Raw genomic sequence first — 20,255 nt, 5'->3', positions numbered from 1 at the left:
CTGGGCTGTTGTTCAAATGCTTACCATCGGCGGTCCAGGCTGCTTGAAAACTAGCATTGGAGCATTTGCATTTGAATTTGCATTCAATCACTGCTGTGTGAGTGTGTTTATGTACTTGTTTGCATTTATGGTGTCTCCAGAAAATTGCCTAGTGTTTTTCCGGTTTCCTCCTCCTCTTGTTTTTTTTTGTTTTTTTTTTGTTTTGTTTTTTGTTAAAGACGCACTATGAACCTTAAATTTCAATCTGTCCATTCAGGGTGGATGTAGATGAGCGTCTCAGTATCTTTTTTTCCCACTCCCAGTCTGTATCTTTCATTTCCTTTCCTTTTAAACAGATTTTATTAGCCATGTGATATGAACCAGGACTCTGGGACAGCAGTTCAGCTGAATATATTGCTTCCTCACACACGTACAGCAACTCACACTAATAAATTTAACATGATGTTTTCCTTGATTGCTAACACACAAAATATGATTCTGTTGGCACAAAATTTCAAATCATTTCAATTCTCAAAACAGACACATTCAGAACACTTTTTTTTTCTTAACATGTTTACATTCAGAAGATGCTCAGTATTGAGCATATTTTTAGATTTTAAGTTTTCATTTTAGTTTGTTTTATGATTTTATGTGCCTCTCATCTAATACTTGTATTTTAATTCAGCTTTAAAACTAAAAAACTTACAAATGATTTGTGTTAATTGAAATAGTTACAGTAACAACACTGCCTTAATATAGTTATCTAAAGTTACCATAGCCATAAAATTACTTTTAAGTGTATTTCCTAGTGAAATGGTTTTGGCAATACAGTACCTATTGAAGACCGCAAATTATATTTGCATGTATCTGCTTAAAGTGAATTTTGCCAGTGTTTTGGTGTACTTTATCATGTAGATTGAGTAGCAAAATTGTTCACAATTCAGTCAAATAAAAGGACAAGTCAGAGATGGATAATTGATTATTTGATTATTATAGCTGTTAGACAGTTTACATCATTGTTCGTTTCTGACATGTATTAGTTGCGTATTAACAAGTTTTTATTTTTTTCAGTTTTGATGGAAGAGAAAATGTTTTGGTCTGAAGTGTTGGAATTTTTGTGGTTTATACAGATTGCTGTGTAGGATCGAGGATCGAGGTTCTAGTAGACTGTATTTGTGGAAAAACTGTCAATAGGGAGGGTAGTTGCAGTGTCCACCTTACATATGGCTTGGTTTATGTAGTTATGTAATTTCTCTTATTCTACTCTTTCTCTTTCCACAGTCTGCAGTTTCACCTGCACCTCTATGTCATTCTTCCCTCTCTCTCCTTGACTTTCATTCTCTTTATTCAGCATCACATTCTTAGGGCACCAGTTGTAAGAGGCTTCTGAGCTTCAGGTTTTCTAAATGATTGGCAGTAGAGAAATGGAGAGAGAGAGAGACCCTCTCCCTGTGCTTTGATTAAACTCCCTGAGATGTGTCCATTAGTGGATGGGCCTCTTCAGAGGATGTGTGGGCTGGTAGATATTGGGGTGCCACAGGAACCAGGGTTAGGGCCTTTTCCTTTTCACTTTATGTGATGCCTGTCAAATTTTTCATTTCAGCCTCCTAAATGGTTTCGCCTTCCTCTTTCCTTACAACCCGAAATTTAAATGTGTGCAATCTTTCCGTTCCTCCACACTAAATAAGGAGATGGAAATGCCATATGACCCTCTCAGTAGCTAAATTACTCATCAAAAGCATAGTCTTTTAACAGCGTTAAGCATTGAAAGAGTATCTTGGATCATATTTACAATGCCATCATTGATTCATGTTTCCTTTAAGGTAAACAAGTTTGGCAGATAATTTTCTCACCACAGGAAAATACACTCGTTGGTTTTTGTAGGAAAACCATTTATGGAACATTATTGGTCAAAAAGCTAGTGATGAACTACACTGGACTTTTGCAGTGTTCTGCCTACGTTTGTACCGCTTTCCATAGCCTATTTGCCTCAGGTGGTTTTGATTGGAAGCACTTGCTTCGATGAGCTTGAAATTGATGCAAGGTCTTCCAATGATTACTTTTCTTTGCCAAAGGCAGGGGTCAATACATCACATCTGGGAAAGTCAATGAACTTTGCCCTGATATTGGCAAAAAACATTTTTTTTTGAGGGCAAGCTTTGGTTAAATGACTCTCTTGATTTGATTAGCATGAACATTCATGAGTTTCTCAAAGGCTGCATCCAAAATTGCATACTACTTTACAAAAAAGTATGTTCGATATAGTATGAATATGTGTGTATTATGAATGCGTGTAGTAGAAATGAAATCCAGATGTACTAAATTTCTCATTGTCATGTTACCTTCCAGCGTCAGTCATTTGCAAATCCTCTCTCATAGCCTCATGGGATGGTAAAGTGACCATCTTCAGAATCTTGACAGAATCTTGACAGAAGTGCTACTTTCTATACTATTTGCTATATGCATACTGTATGCACATGTGTCTTTAAAATCATTTTTATCAAGTTATTCAAGTAATTTGAATCAAGCACTTGCTGTCAAATTGCTATTGTATCATAACTTGCACTCTTTCACATGGTCATTTTGTAAAAGATTATGCAGCATTTTGCATGGATGTTGTAAGCAGATATTCCACTCTATACCTAGACAATGAAGTCTTGTGCAAAAGTGAAAGTGAAAGTGAAGTGACATTCAGCCAAGTATGGTGACCCATACTCAGAATTTGTGCTCTGCATTTAACCCATCCGAAATGCACACACACAGAGCAGTGAACACACACACACAAACACTGTGAGCACACACCCGGAGCAGTGGGCAGCCATTTTTATGCTGCAGCGCCCGGGGAGCAGTTGGGGGTTCAATGCCTTGCTCAAGGGCACCTAAGTCGTGGTATTGAAGGTGGAGAGAGAACTGTACATGCACTCCCACCACCCACAATTCCTGCCAGCCCGGGACTCGAACTCACAACCTTTCGATTGGGAGTCCGACTCTCTAACCATTAGGCCACGACTTCCCTAAAAAATTTTTATTTAAACAATTTTATTGTAAGAATCCCAAACATGTAGCCACATGTGAGTAACAATATTGTCATTTGATATTTTGACTTCAGCACCCAGGTTTTTGATAGGTTGTGTATGACTAAACTGACAAATGGTTAGTCATACACGAGGAGGGTTTTAGTAATGCAGAGGTGTGATTCACTTCATGGGCGATTCTGCCTGTTCTTACAAACAGACAACATGGAGTGCACAAAGAAACAATAAGAAAACACAGAGTGCACAGAGGCCACAAAGTAAACAATCCAGAATAAGACTTGTCTTTTTAATGGCCTCACTATAAACACGGACCGTGGCTAGATCAACAGGCCTCTGGAAGAAGGCAATAAGGGCCATCTAATTAAATCCAAACAAGCTGATGGGAGCCATTCTGCAACTGATTTGCATAATTACCCCCCCCCCCCCCCGTCCCTTTTGGAAACTAGGCATTTGTGGATTAATATGCACAAATGATCTACCTCACAGATCATGGAATAAATGAATCGAGACAATATGAGCCAGCTGAGCGATGAGATCTGACAGTTGTACAAATGATAATGAAAAGCCTCGATGGAAGAAGAGAAAGATAAGTGGAATCTATTTTGAGACATTGAATTTATACTTTTATAGGATGTTGCTTGAAATTGCTGGAATATTTAGATTTGTTCTTTTCGTGTTATTTTGTATTATATTACAGTAACTAGAGAGTCTGTTCTCAGATCAGAGCTTAAAGGAACCCTGCAGCACAGATTTCATTGCGACTAATATATTTCCCCATCATCTATTCACTTAGTCGGTGAAGACAAGCTTTCTGCCCCTTCTGCCATCCATTCATCCCTCCATCTTTCTGCAGTTTAACAGGCACAGACCTGTTATTTTAACTTATCGACTCGCCTGGCCGTATTCTTTTACAAGCTGCCCGGTTGTGCTGACTATTGATTGATCAGCTGTCGAGAGTATGGATTTCTGCGGTTCCGTGATGTGCCATATTGATGGATGGCCAGTCGGGCCCCGTTCTCTCCCGACCCAAGACCTTTCTGTCTCTCTATCTTTCTCTCACACATACACCTTTGACTTGCCTTCATTTATCAATAGGATGGAGATCAATGTCTATAGTAATAATGGAAAGACGGAGGGGGTGGGGAGAGTTAGTGAGTGTGGACTGATGATTTGAGTTGGATGGATGTGATCTGAGTGTTGATTTGGAAGAGTTTGGTTTAGCATTAGGGATGAAATGATTAGTCGACATTATTGACAACGTCGGCAATAAAAAATTGTAGACAGATATTTTAGTTGTCGAGCAGTCGTTTAATACCTGAAGCGTGAATCTTTATAAGGTAAAACAACTACCACAATGCCAGCTCAACATCGTGATGTCAATCAGCATTGTCTATCGGCCTTACCCTAGTCTAAAGTATCACATGATACTTCAGAAATCATTCTAACATTCTTATTTGCTGCTCAAGATTTTTTTTTTTATTGTTATCAATGTTGAAAACAGATGTGTTGTTTGATTTTGTCAGGATTTTTTAAATAGAATGTTGAAAAGGAAAGCATTTGTTTGAAATTGAAATCTCATGTAATTATGTAAAAGTTTTTATTGTCATTTGATCAATTTAATCAATTAAATAATTAAGCAATTATTCAATGAATCAAGACAATATTTAAAATGTTTTAAGTATGTAATTTCTTTCAAAACATGATATTTTTCATGTTTGAATCATTACTGTATGATTAGATTTTTATTGTAAGTTCATTTTTTTATTGTTAGTTGTCCCTCGTTCACGCTGAAAAACAAAGGGTGATAGGGCTTTTTCTATTGCGGCCCATCCGTCTCTGGAACCAACTTCCACTGGACATTCACCTTGCACCTTCTATTACAACTTTTAAAATGAAGTTGAAAACATATCTTTATTCCCAGGCATTTTAATTGGATTTTATTTATGTTCCATTGTTTTACTGTATCATCTGTTTTGATTATTTTATGTTTATCTTTGACTTTGTTCAGCGCTTTGGTCAGCTTTGCTGTGATAAATGTGCTATTATATAAATAAACTTAACTTACCTAATTGAGGAAGGTTTTTTTTTTTTTTTTACTTAAAATATTTTTTTGCATTCTATGTTTACTTTCCAGATACACTGATGTATCAAAGCGTCTTGACAACATGCTTGGCTTCTGCTCCGATTTAATGACGAGCAGTATCTTTGTGTATGTTTGTGTCAAGGTGTGTAAAGAAAAAGAGGTTTAGACTGCCAATCAAGATCATCAGTGATGATAATTAGTTTGATGACATCAAGCATTCCGAACTTAAGCTAACCCCACTGTAAACAGCCATGGGTGAACGTGTGGGTATGTTTGAAAGTGAGGACAGCAGAGGAAAATTCACTCCACATGCTGGTAGTATCTTTAATATCACCTCTGTAATCCAACATTTAGTGTGTTAGAGGAGAAGGAGAAGATACAAGGGGAGGGGAAGTCATCGTCTTTGAGTACAGTATGAATGAATGAGACGGGTGGGAGTGCTGGAGAGAAGAACGGCCCTCCTCCTGTCAGGGGCGTGAAAGGGAGGTGATGTGGTAATGTGGTGAAATCAGAGTCTAAATTGATCTAAAGTGGATTCCTAAATTGAGAGAGGGGAAAAAAAGTCTTTCCACCCTTCCACATTTTTGACTCTGTTGCTTAGGACACATTGTATCAAATACGGTAAATGCTAATTAAAAATTGCAACAGCGTTATAAATTGCTATTCAAAAGTTTGGGGTCAGTATAAGTTTTTAATTATCTTTGAAAGAAGTGTTTTGCTCACCAAGGCTGCGGTACAAAAAAATTTAAAATAAATGTCAAAACTTTATATTTTTAGTGTATATTTAAGTGCATTAGTATTTTAACCCCACACATTTTGAAGAATAGTGTACTGTATTTTTAAGTTCATTAGCATTTCTTAATATTTAACAGCTAAATTTCTAGCTAAGTAACTAAATAACTATTATTATTTTGGTGAATCCCTCATCTTTATCATTACCTTTGATCCAAATTTTACTTGTGTCCACTCATTTTCTCCGTAACCTCATATTGCAGTGATCTCAAATTCTCAAAAAAAAAAAAGCACAATGAACCGTTCTGATGCCGGCCCCAACTGAATTAAACCCTATTGACTTCATAAGGGGAAAATCCTGACCAACATGGACAGGAACACAAAGGGCTAAAGAGGGAGATGCCAAACAGCGGCTACAGCTACAACTGCTGTGTAGTCTGCACAAGCATCCTGTTTTGCACACAAACAAGTAGCTCTATAAAACATTCATTTTGTTGACATGGCTAGATGAAACGGAGGTACCAACAACGATATGGCTTCAGCTATTGAGGTGTCCCTGAAAGCTCCACTAAAACTGTCCTCTCACTCAGAAAAGAGCTCTGGTTAACACTGAGGGCCCACCATGACATAAAAAAAACACCGCTGTGTCAGCAACACAGGTTAAGTGGGACAGAAGGTTGAGAAACACGAGTGGATGTTCAAAGTATATGTGCATTCTTATTCTTGGTATTAGTCAATCACCAAACACCCACCCAAAACTTAAAATTTCTTCAGAAGATATAAAATTCCAGTTGTACAACATTTTAGCTAGTAGAACACTTCTGTCACTTTGAATGTGCATTAGTCAGAGCTGTCTGTTGTCTCTTTGATGCATTCTAATCATTTTGACTTGGCTCACATCTCATAACTCGTTATGTAAGCACATGCTCTGGCTGACAGCAGTCCAGTCTCCACACAGGAAGCTGGTCACATGATCTGCCTGCTCTCAGCCTGACCCTTATTGGCGACTGCCTTCTTCATTTGTGACATTTGTTTCAAAATGCGGAATTATGGATTTGTGATGAACCTGGCTGTATAGGCAATTTTGATGAGTTATATATATATATATATATATATATATATATATATATATATATGAAATTGTTCTAATATGCAGATTTAGTCAAGAAACAGTTCTTACTATTATCAGTGTGGAAATAAGTTGTGCTGCTTAATAATTTGTGGAAACCGCGATGCATTTTTTTTTACAGGATTCTATGATGAAAAAAGTTAAAAAGCATTTATTTAAAATGGAAATCTTTTTATGATAAATGTCTTTACTTTTGACCAATATAATGTATCTTTGCAGAATAAAAGTAATAATTTCCTTTTAAAAAATAAAAATGTATATCCTGCTGATTGCTGACCCCAAAATGTAACTTTTTTTAAATATTTTATTTTTATTGTTTTTTGTTTTAAGAGAATTTATGTAAAATGTAGTTTCATGACAGGCACAAAGTATTTAAAGCTGGCAAATTTTCTCAATGCACTCGCTATTGTCAGATGTAGCCTAAATTAATTTTGGATTGTTCATACACCTCTCTCATATGGCTTCTGATGTTTCAAAAGTACAAAATCTGCCTTTACTCGCTTAATTCCAGATCATCTTTTCAGACCATGAGGCAAAGCAGCTTTCAAAGCTGTGCATGTCAGTCTTAAGTCATTCCATGACAACTTAATGACTCTGAATCACTTGTTAAGCACATTAACTTATTTCTCTTCACTCTGATAGCTCAAATGTTCTGGTGGGTAGACGATGATGTTATGAGTGAGCCAAGCTTCAGTGTTTAGGGAGACTGAATCAGTAGGAAGCCATCATTCACATCTTCGTCAGCACATGGACCTGCCATAACCCGACCCCACACAGTCACAGCCCATGACTCAAGCCACCTCTCACTGACCAACTGCAGAAAATCTGAACCTTGTCTTCCTCTCAACCCCCTTTTCCTGAACACAACTTTTCCTTTGTGACTGCTTCCAAGGTTACCAGTGTCAAGCCAAGGAAGTCAGTTTTGGGAAATTTGTAATGTTGTGTTGGCTCGGAGGGGGGTTGTGTTTTTAAAAGCGGGCATTCGCCACAGTGACTCATTTCGAAACTATTCCAAGCTGATCAGAAAGAAGAGAGAGAACAACTGATAGGTCCTCGTGAATATGCCTCCCCCTGTGCAGAAACCCAGGCAATAAGCAGTTATTATGATTCTGTGGCTTGTGCGTGTACATGCGAGCGTTTCCATAGAACCCTAAAGAAAAGCAAGCTCTCTTTAGACCCCAATGGCAGAGCTGAAAGTTTAATGAGGTCATAAGGGTCTGTATGGGGCTTCAACTTAATGCTCTTTGCCATTTAGTTGGCTTTAACTGCCAGAAAGCACATACACACACATAGAGAGTTAATCTACTGTAAGTTGGTGTGTGTGTGTGCTTATTAGGGGGATATGTTTGGCCTATGATTGTCCCACAGGTCTCTGGACTCTGATTGGTGCATTCTGCATATGCTTTATGTATATAGGCAGATAAGATGCATGGAATTGAGTTTAATAACATGTGGCTAATCCCCTCTATTGAATATTATGGTTCTCATATTATCCGTCTTTTACTGGGATTAACAAAAGTGTGTTGGGTTTGACAGGATGATTAGTGCCCTTGTGACATAAGCACATCTTTCAGGCAGTCCTCTTTATGATGGTGTCTTTGTTTCTTCAAAGGTTAATTTAGGGTTTTTTTTTTGGGGGGGGGGGGGATAATTCTGCTTCCAGGTTCTGCTAATGTCTAGAGGGAAGAATAGTGCTTAATACAATGAAGGTTATTTGGGGTGAGTAAATTTGCTAAATAGAGACAGAATGTGTATATTTTTGGAATCCAAAGCCTGTAATGAATGATGTTCTGGATCATTTCATCTAAATTTTAATGGAATAGTTCACCTTCATAGTGTTCCAAACCTGTTTAACTGACTTTCTTCTGTAGAATATAAAAAATGAAATGTTTATCAAAATGTCTAAACTGCTCATTTTTTTTTTTTTGTATAGTGAGTGGAAATGGGGACTATGACTGTCAAGCAGGATGTCTAGTGAACAATTACTAAAATAACCCAGAGCTATTGTATGGATTTAATACGATTTGGAATATAGTGCTTGAGTTTTATGACCTGTTTTATGACCCTTTAATGCTGCTTTAGCATTTTTCGAAAGATTGAAAGCTCTATTAATTGTAATTGCATGAAAAAGAGTGACTTTAAAGTCATGATTATCTTTTCTTCCATATTTTGAGGAAATATGTAGTACGGAGACTTGGATCCGTCGGATGTCGATTGAATGGAGGCCGATCTGAATGTGATCTTAAAGTCGATTGTAAAAAAAAAAGCACAGTTTAAGCATACAAAATGATTAGAGAAGTCCGGCGTACATCAAAATCTGTTTCACCAGAAGATAGAGTTATTTATTTATTTTTTTTATTAAAACACATGCATGGATAAATCGTTCACAATAAGATCTAGCACAAGAGCACATTTCAAATCTATCCATTTGTGTTTTAAAGAAAGTCAAATGGGTTTGGGGTTCATTTTTTGTTGAACATTGTAGTTCTCTAAGAATGACTGCATTGTGTAGTAAAACCTAGTCTGGCACAGCCTCTCTTTCTATTTTTCTGTGTCTCTTGAAGGTTAGATCAGTAGGGGGCCCGTGTCAGCAGAAATCAAAAAACATCCTCTTGTCCCCTAAAAGTAGAGAGACTGAGCAACAGCTGTTCTGAGGGGAAAAACACACTTCAACCATCTGAAGAAATATAAAATGAACACTGCAAAATTTCTACCTGTGTTCATCACAGAAAACCTTGGGAATGTAAAATAATCTTCCCTCACTATATACATAATTACATACATAATTTCCCCCCTCATAAAACTTGGCAGTAAGCACAAGTCTACAAGGTTAAAAAATGCTCCCATTCAGGCTTTAAGATATAAGTGCTCTCATGGCAGAAGTGCATAACTACTCTGAAGGAGCCTTCTGCAGCTCATCTGGCTTGTTATGAAGTGGCATTCAGACTATTGTTGTGATGTCAGAGCCATGAGCAATTGCGCATGAAAAGAGAAACAAGCATTTTGGTTTGGCAGAAACAACATTTCATAGCATTACTGTTTCACTGTATTTTTGATCAAGTAAATGCAGCCTTGGTGAGAATTCTTCATGAAAGAGACCTCTTTCAAAAACATAAAAGATTTCAGACCCCAGACTTTTGAATTGTAGTGCAGTTGAAAGTGAAAAAAAAAGTTAGTGACGTTCCATTCAGCCAAGTATGGTGACCCTTACTCAGAATTTGTGCTCTGCATTTAACCCATCCGAAGTGCACACACACAGAGCAGTGAACACACGCACACACACACACACACTGTGAACAAACACCCGGAGCAGTGGGCAGCCATTTATGCTACGGCGCCCGGGGAGCAGTTGGGGGTTCAATGCCTTGCTCAAGGGCACCTAAGTCATGGTATTGAAGGTGGAGAGAGCACTGTACATGCACTCCCCCCACCCACAATTCCTGCCGGCCCGAGACTCGAACTCACAACCATTCGATTGTGAGTCCGACTCTCTAACCATTAGGCCACAACCTCCCTTACCTTACCTACATTTTAGCATTAAAAAAAAATAAAAAAAACACGTTTCCCTGTAGAAGTCATCTTGTTTTGTACAGATTTAGGCAGAGTGTTGAATAAGAGCGGAATTGGGTCTGTCCAGGGTGCTTATACTGTGCTGGGCGTTGTCCGTGGTTCTGAATTATAGGTTACATGGCGACAAGCCTTGTCCAAGGTGCTGATTCAGAGCCCAAGCTCTATCTGTGTCAAGGGCATATTTTTAAAGTGTTTCAACTTGCCTGAGTTTTACACAGTCCTGTATTAGTTCGAATTACTGAATAAAAACATTCAAGGGTTCACTGCTCATTTTAATTTAGTTTGGAAGCAAAGTTTCACATTAGGGCTTTGTAATTGTAAAAATGCAGCAGAAATGACAAATGGCAACATGAATTTGTGTCATAGGCCTCTTGGACTCTATTGCATTGTAAAATGTTTCTTTTCCCTTTAGAAAATGTGTGTTTAAATGTCTAATTGTATCACAGACTAGGGCTGCACGATATTGGGAAAAAATGATATTGCGCTATTTTTTTTCTGCGATATATACTGCGATATGAAATCTAATCTATTTTTTTCTTACAAACAAAAATGGGGTGAGCACACTTACATTCTCAATTTAAATCATTTAAACATTGATACCATCGTGTCAATTGATTAATATGCACGAGGGAGAGAGAAAAAGACAGCGCTCCTGTTGTTTGAAGACTGTGAGCATGCGGCCGGGGCTCGCTCGCGCTCTCTCTCTCTCTCTCTCTCTTTCTCTCTCTCGCAATCTTTCTCTCTCTCGCACGTTCTCTCTCTCTCAATTCATATTGCTTTATTGGCATGACATACAAAGGTACATATTGCCAAAGCACTGTAAATAGCAGAAAAGAATCAAACAAAACAAAAATACATATATATCCATAAGAAAAATATAATATAAATAAAATACATGCAAAATACATCCATATACATTTCTATAAACATTGGTGGTACTACTAATGTAGATGTATTCACTCATTACCTCTTAGTTTGTGGCATTTGTAAATATAATGTGCTACCACAGAGGAAGCAGGTCCTTCACCAAGTAATATTTTTAATTTGTCATGTTCATGGAGTGACTGGAACTCAGGAGTGTTCTACTGTATATGACTGTACAGTGAGTCTCTTAGAGATGTGTATATTTGTCACATTGGAGGAGGAAGTGCTCCTCCGTCTCAACTGATCCTGATCTACACTCGTTATAGACTCGCTCTTCTTCAGGTAACCAGCTCTTTTTGTGTCGTCCTCTCTCTATGGCCAGCTGGTGGTCACTCAGTCTGTACTTGGTCAGTAACTGTCTGTGTGTTATATTCCTGACTGAGAGAAGATAGTGAGCCATACTGTACTCTCTGTTGAGTTTCAGATAACACTGGAGGCGACTTTGGTCTTTGGTTTGTTCTTTCCATTACTGTATGTATGTCTCCTTCTCTTCATTCATAATCTCTTTGATTCTTTTATGTTTTTCGGGATTGGTGATATCGAGTGCTTTGTTAGTCAGCTCAGACACCATTACACAAAGATTACTTTGAGCACTCTTTTTTGTGTTTTTAGTGCTTTATGATGAAGAGAATCTTCTGAACTAGAGTTTAAGTGGATCCAGAACTTTAAAACTCTTTTTTTTTTTTAATGATGAGGTTTAGGGGGAGACGGCCTAACTCGGCTCTGCAGGCGTTATTAGGAGTGTTTCTGTGCACGTGAAGGATGCTTCTGCAGAACTCGACATGCAGAGCTTCTAAAGGCTGTTTGTTCCAGTCCTTATGGCTGGAGTTACTCGCTGGGCCCCAGATCTCGCTTCCATACAGGGCAATGGGCAGAATCACACTATCAAAGATCTTTGTCCAGATTCTGATGGGGATGTTTATTTTAAATAATTTCAAATTATTTCTCTCTCTCACGCGCGCTCTCTCTAAATTACGGATCAACTACGACAGCCTACATGGCACATCCTGCGATGTGACTATCGTGGATTCGTACATCGCGATATCGATGCTTAAACGACACATCGTGCAGCCCTATCACAGACTGTATTCACTGGCTGAAAACTGTCAAGATTCTTGTGCTTTGCAAAGCTGTCCCACATTATCAGCGGATGACGGGTGCACTTAATTTCACTAAGTGCAGCTCTGTAGGTCTGTCAGTCCCCATTTAAACTCTAATGCGCCTCTGATGCAGTCACCCTCCAGATCAACAGCCCGTCAGCTGGGACTGTGTGTTCATTATTATTAAACACTATCAGCTCTGTGTTCTGACAGTGAGAAAAAAATCCACAACATATAATTGCAATTTAATCATTCTGATACCTTATCAGTTCTCACATTGTTTCTCTCTTGATTTTTTTTCTTGTTTTTTTCTTCCAGTTGTCTTGCTGAATTCTAAGGAGTCCCAGGCAGAGCTGGGTTGGACCTCATATCCTTCTAATGGGGTAAGACCTTCATGTTTATTTATTAGATCATCATAGATGTCGACTATAGCATGGTTTAAGTGGAATTACTGTAAATCCAACATATTCAGTAGTTCATTGTGTGGCTGAAGAATTAAAAAAACTGATAACAATTGATAATGAAAATAATTGACGACAAATTTGATTAGCAATTATGGAAACCATCCATCAGTCACTTTACAGCAGTGAATAACGCATTTTCTTTAAAACATAAGCAGATGCCACATTGTAAGCTGTGCACAGTATAAAGCACAAACCAAATCAAGAGCTTTAAACAAATTAATAAGCATAATCTTTAATGTAGGTTGCTGTTTAATTTGTTAGAGAAGTGTTTCCTCAGCTCATTCCCTACTTACTTTTTACATATCTTTATTTCTGTATTCCATTTTACTTAATGCTTAAGTGTTGTAGTTTTTTTAGGATGTGTTTTTAGTACGAGGTTGTATAGTCTTATATATATATTTTTTTGTTTTATATATATATTTTTTCTGAGTATATTATTGTCTATTGTCTGTGTACTGATGGATGTAATGAAAAGTCGTTGTGTACTAGCCATTGTGTTTCTACAAAAGTGTAGACAAGTATCTGTTTCCATCACCTTGTTTTGATGCGCAATTTGAAGTATTGCATTAGAAAAAAAAGTATTGCGTTAGAACAAAAACGTTTTTACACTCGCTTTAGGTGGATTTTGACTTGTGCAAAAAAGGTTTAATGTGAATAATGGGAGATGTAAATGCATTTTGCAAATAAATTCTTCCATGCACACCAAAAAATTAATTTGATTTTGCACTATGGGACTGTGTAACCTGCCTAACCAGCAGACTGATCTGAAAACATTTGAAATGTTGTTATGGACATTCATAAATGCCCAGGCAAAGTTTGTCATCAAAGTATTTCTGTATAATTGTCTCCCAAAACTGTCTTACATGACTATGTTCCCAAACAGCAGGCCTCCACCTCTAAAAAGCAATGATTGCATTTATTGTGTTTTGTCTGCTCACTCTGAGGCACAAGGGATTTATTATATATGAAAATGATTGCATTCAGTGGTTTTGCCTACTTTTCTCAGCGATAATTATTGCCAATTTATCAGAAGTGACAACTTTGTTCTCTTTGATTCGCTGGATATAATAATAATAATAATATTATTATTATTAAATAAAAAATGGCTCCTCCGCACCAACCCCAAATCTAAAATACTTGCCTATTTTTCACTCAGCACATAAAATTCAGATGCTTCTGTTGCATGATGGCTGTAAACCAGTGTAATCCAATTCATGAATGACTTCTGTGGTCTGGTTCTGTTTAAGGAATTGGTCTTAACGACGAATGGAGCCATTGTTCTAAAACTGCTCAATTGCTGACTGAATCATTCAAAGTGTTTACTGTAACATCTGACTCATTTGCTGCATTTGTGTGTTGCTTTCAGTCATATCTGACTCAAAATTCACAATGAAGTGTTATGATGTACTTGAGATTTATGAGACTTGCGTCAATGCAGTCGGTGTTCAGTGGCTTAAACCCTATACCCAGTGTCTTTCTCCACCTCCTCCCCCCCATCTGTACCTTTTACAGTTCTATTTCTTTTTTCTTTTCTGTGTCTCGATTCCCCAACTGTATTACTTACTCATTTCTGCTGTAATCCCAGTATGGACTGCTTTTCCCTCACCAGGTAAACCCCATTTGTCTCCTTCTGTGTCCTGTCTCCCATCTTACATCATCTTCTCTCCTTCTCAATTCTAAATCACGTGCTAAAGATTACATGCAAAGACTGATTCATAGCTTACATGAGCTGTAAGCCTTACAGAGGACATCTTAGGTCAGGATGGACATGTTCCATCATTCGTAATGTTATCTGTGAAGAGAAGTTACTACATGCTGGGCACACGCTACAAGTTTTTATATGTTTAGCTTGTTAATTCTAGACCTGAGAGTGATTAATTTCTCTGTCTCCTGCTCCCAGACGTTGCCCACCACAGCTGCGAGGTCATACACATGCACACATACATACATACTTTACATGCTATGATCTGTGGGTTTAAGCAAGATGCATTCAGATTCACTGCCACTTATAGTTGAATCTGTGGAGAGACTCTGCCAAATTCAGACGTGGATTTAAATTGCTGAAAGGATCGTTATTACTCTGCAATTCATTGTGAAAACACTGTGAGAGTGTTCGTCTTCAGAGGCTCATTATAATCTCTCTATGAGACAATGAGCTTGTTTGTGTTGCTGATTGAAGATGCTTTAGTCTTAATATATTCTGTGTTTGATATACTCTAGATGATTTGGCATTAAAGTTTATGCAGATTGAGCTGTACACACTATAAATGACTATATAAATATGCATGGCAACTGGCTCTTATTGACATATACTTATTTAGGCCTATAGATCTACAACAAGTTGCAAGTTGCTAATTTCTACAACAATCTTACAAGTTGCTAATTTACATCTTTGTGTATATATGTAAAAAAAATTTTTTTTTTTTTTTTTTTTTTTTTTTTTTAACCTGTTAACTGTCACCCATCCCCTCGGTGGAACACCTACGTTTACTTCACTATATTACAATTAAATCCTAATCTAATTATGACAAACTATATATTGCTGGAAAGGCCTAAGACTCCTAAATAGATATTTTAGCAATCTTTTTTTGTTACAAATTATGTAGGAAAAGTAATAGATAAATGTATGGCAAGAGTGCAACCCAAAAACCTACATCATAACAGGAGTTCTGACCTGTCCAAAAAAAGTCTTCTTTGTTGCCTTTTTTCCATCACACTTTAGAAATCATGAGAAATTATGTATCACTTGAAAACATAAAATCTCAAAATTCATAATTTGAAGCCCATTTTAAATTGAAACATTGCATTACCATGTTACAAAATGTTTTCAGTCATGAATTAAAAAAATTTAGGTTTGGATCATACACTTTCAAGTCTATGTTCAAAAATGTGAGTGAAAGTTAACAGGTTAAGTTATTTAATTTAACAGGTAACATTTGAAAATTAATATTTTTTTATTTTATTGTATTTTATTTTTATTCATTTATTTTTTACATTTCTATTTCACTCATGTTAATAGATAAAAGACCCCAAAATTTTGCAATGAGTGTTATCATTTTAGAAAAAAAAGTTGTTAGTTTGCAGTGGGGAATTTTTTTTATTGTTTTAAAGTTTCATTGTTAGTTCACAGTGAAAGCACAGTTGAAAAATTTGATACAGCCCAAGAAAATATTAATATTTTATTTTATTAAAAATTGGTAATTTAATTTTATCAAAGTTAATAGATAAATGGCGATAAATATAACGATGAGTTCTTCATTCTTATTTTTCTTCATTTGAAATCTTTCTCTTCCTCTGTCTTCTCATTTCAGTGGGAGGAAATCAGCGGTGTCGATGAGAAATACAAACCCATTCGCACATATCAAGTATGCAACGTGATGGAGCCCAGTCAGAACAACTGGCTCCAGACAGGTTGGATATGGCGGCAGGGCGGCCAGCGCATCTTCATCGAGCTGCAGTTCACCCTGCGAGACTGCAACAGCATCCCAGGCGTGTCCGGTAGCTGTAAGGAGACCTTCAACCTCCTCTATGCTGAGTCTGACTGGGACTTGGGCCGCGTCACCCGTGAAGACCGCTACAGCAAAATCGACACCATTGCGGCAGATGAAAGTTTCACGCAGGGTGATTTGGGAGAACGTAAGATGAAACTTAACACCGAAGTCCGTGAGATAGGACATCTCAACCGCAAAGGATTCCATCTGGCCTTCCAGGATGTGGGGGCGTGTGTCGCGCTGGTTTCCGTGAGAGTGTACTACAAACGTTGTTTATCAACAGTGCAGAATTTAGCAGTGTTCCCGGATACAGTAGCTGAAGCTGCCTTCTCGACTTTGGTGGAGGTGAGAGGATCGTGCGTGAATAACTCTGAGGTGGACACAGACAGTCCTCCCAGAATGCATTGCAGTGCTGAAGGAGAGTGGCTGGTGCCCATCGGGAAATGCAGCTGCAGTGCTGGTTATGAGGAGGGACACAGCAGCTGTGAGGGTAAGAAACGCTCTTCCACCCAAACCTTTGTAGTGTAGCACAAAAGTTTACATTTAAAACTCATTATGGTTTGATTTTTACACAAAGCAACCTTGGTGAAAAAGCAGTCCTTGTGGTCTCATAAAGATTTTTTTAAAGCCAGATGATGAAAGGTTTGGTCTGTTTATTAATGTAATAGTTCATCCAAAAGTGAAAATTGTTATCAGTTACTCGCCCTTAATTTTAAACCTGTATGACTGACCTTCTTCTGTAGAACATAAAGGAAGAAATTTGAAAATCTTTTCCATGGTTTTAAACTCAGAATGGACAGTCTTTGAAAACAGTGCTAAAATATCATAAGTGATCCTTATTAATCATGTACTATATTTGAGTTTTATTTTGTGATTGTTTTATTTGACGAATGATAAAAATGGAAAATCATGGAAAATCTTACCGTAGAGTGAGTCAAAAATCTTCTGCTTTTCATGTAAGAAAATCATACAGATTTGGGACAGCACGAGGGTGAGTAAATGATTAATTCTTGTTTTATTTAAAACCCAACTTCTTATCAAATGCAGAGGATTTAGTCAGATTGAATTTTTACATGATGGTTTTAGAAGCTCCCAGCTGTTTGGTTGCTTTGATGTGGGTCAGCGACACCAACAGTCATCCGTTTGGTTTCACTCCAAGGGTCAAAAATACGTCAGCGCTGACTGAGAGTATCCCGCTCTCTCAGGTTTCTGTCTGTCAGTGTTGGAGTGGTGAAATCTCTCCACCCAGTGCATCACTGCGTTATCAACAGCCGCTACAGGACATGGTGCATGCGTGTGAGTGTGTATGTTTGTCAGTGTGGTATTTCACAGTCCATCTTGAAGAATTGTGTGATGCAGTGTGGGAGTTGTAGTCAGTTCACACATACAGCAGCAGGCTGTTACAACAGACCCTGCATTGTGTCTTTATTTTGTTATTGTTGTCAGTGAATCATAAATCACTAACAGGCATGTGATACGTGGGCGAAGTAAACCAACAAATACAATTTGAAAAAAAGAAAATTGCTACTCTTTGAAAACCTGAAGCTCTTTAATGATAAATGCTCTTATTTGAAAGAGATGTCAAACACAATCTTGTGCATGCCCATAATGCATGTTCATGCATATTTTTAAGCATTTAAAGTTATAGTGCTGTGGTATTACCAATAATAATAATAATAATAATAATAATAAAAAAACATTTTTAAAATATATATAATGTAATGTAATGGATATTAAAAAATTTTTTTATATAGGCTTAACATAGATATTGTTAATTTTTTTTCTTATCTAATACATAATTTTAGAGCTGATAAAACATGTTTATTAATAATAATAATACAACCCGAATTCCGGAAAAGTTGGGACGTTTTTTAAATTTTAATAAAATGAAAACTAAAAGACTTTCAAATCACATGAGCCAATATTTTATTCACAATCGAACATAGATAACATAGCAAATGTTTAAACTGAGAAAGTTTACAATTTTATGCACAAAATGAGCTCATTTCAATTTTGATTTCTGCTACAGGTCTCAAAATAGTTGGGACGGGGCATGTTTACCATGGTGTAGCTGGGCATTGAGGCTATGAGTTGCTGGAGTTTTGCTGTTGGAATTTGGTCCCATTCTTGCCTTATATAGATTTCCAGCTGCTGAAGAGTTCGTGGTCGTCTTTGACGTATTTTTCGTTTAATGATGCGCCAAATGTTCTCTATAGGTGAAAGATCTGGACTGCAGGCAGGCCAGGTTAGCACCCGGACTGTTCTACGACGAAGCCATGCTGTTGTTATAGCTGCAGTATGTGGTTTTGCATTGTCCTGCTGAAATAAACAAGGCCTTCCCTGAAATAGACGTTGTTTGGAGGGAAGCATATGTTGCTCTAAAACCTTTATATACCTTTCAGCATTCACAGAGCCTTCCAAAACATGCAAGCTGCCCATACCGTATGCACTTATGCACCCCCATACCATCAGAGATGCTGGCTTTTGAACTGAACGCTGATAACATGCTGGAAGGTCTCCCTCCTCTTTAGCCCGGAGGACACGGCGTCCGTGATTTCCAACAAGAATGTCAAATTTGGACTCGTCTGACCATAAAACACTATTCCACTTTGAAATAGTCCATTTTAAATGAGCCTTGGCCCACAGGACACGACGGCGTTTCTGGACCATGTTCACATATGGCTTCCTTTTTGCATGATAGAGCTTTAGTTGGCATCTGCTGATGGCACGGCGGATTGTGTTTACCGACAGTGGTTTCTTAAAGTATTCCTGGGCCCATTTAGTAATGTCATTGACACAATCATGCCGATGAGTGATGCAGTGTCGTCTAAGAGCCCGAAGACCACGGGCATCCAATAAAGGTCTCCGGCCTTGTCCCTTACGCACAGAGATTTCTCCAGTTTCTCTGAATCTTTTGATGATGTTATGCACTGTAGATGATGAGATTTGCAAAGCCTTTGCAATTTGACGTTGAGGAACATTGTTTTTAAAGTTTTCCACAATATTTTTACGCAGTCTTTCACAGATTGGAGAGCCTCTGCCCATCTTTACTTCTGAGAGACTCTGCTTCTCTAAGACAAAGCTTTTATAGCTAATCATGTTACAGACCTGATATCAATTAACTTAATTAATCACTAGATGTTCTCCCAGCTGAATCTTTTCAAAACTGCTTGCTTTTTTAGCCATTTGTTGTCCCCGTGCCAACTTTTTTGAGACCTGTAGCAGGCATTAAATTTTAAATGAGCTAATTAAGTGGATAAAAGTGTAAAATTTCTCAGTTTAAACATTTGCTACGTTATCTATGTTCTATTGTGAATAAAATATTGGCTCATGTGATTTGAAATTCCTTTAGTTTTCATTTTATTAAAATTTAAAAAACGTCCCAACTTTTCCGGAATTCGGGTTGTAATAATAATAATGTTTTTAATACCATTTCAAATAGCAGAAATTCATTACTTTCAGCTCAGTGGTATATGTCTAATTACTGTGGTTTTCTTGTGTAAAAACCTACATTGTATCATGATACTGCCACAGTATGTTTTTGGGATGTAAATGCTGTGGTGTATGGATTATTTAGTACCATGGTATTTAATTTAAACTACCATGGTATTGCTATCTAATGATATTACTGTGCCTTTGTATAACCACAGTATTATTTTGGGTGAAAAGGGTGTTTCAGGGTGTTTGCATGTGAACGCGTCCTTTTTTTCTGTTTATGTGGTTCATCTGGGTGTGTGTTGTCTCTCAG

General features: G+C 37.5%; 1 protein-coding gene across 2 annotated transcripts in view; it reads left to right on the top strand.

Annotated features, from left to right (window-relative positions):
• The window catches only part of LOC132104177 (ephrin type-A receptor 7-like), a 147,163-nt gene that overhangs the window by 16,925 nt on the left and 109,983 nt on the right, over window positions 1-20,255 (top strand). For both annotated transcript variants that reach the window (XM_059509449.1, XM_059509448.1), the window contains exons 2-3: window positions 12,871-12,935; window positions 16,328-16,997. In XM_059509449.1, the coding sequence (XP_059365432.1) occupies window positions 12,871-12,935; window positions 16,328-16,997 (735 nt within the window). The remainder of the gene's footprint in view (window positions 1-12,870; window positions 12,936-16,327; window positions 16,998-20,255) is intronic.

The sequence above is a fragment of the Carassius carassius genome, chromosome 25 (assembly GCF_963082965.1).
Source record: "Carassius carassius chromosome 25, fCarCar2.1, whole genome shotgun sequence".
Classification (NCBI taxonomy): domain Eukaryota; kingdom Metazoa; phylum Chordata; class Actinopteri; order Cypriniformes; family Cyprinidae; genus Carassius; species Carassius carassius.
This window is presented reverse-complemented; position numbering and strand designations above follow the sequence as displayed.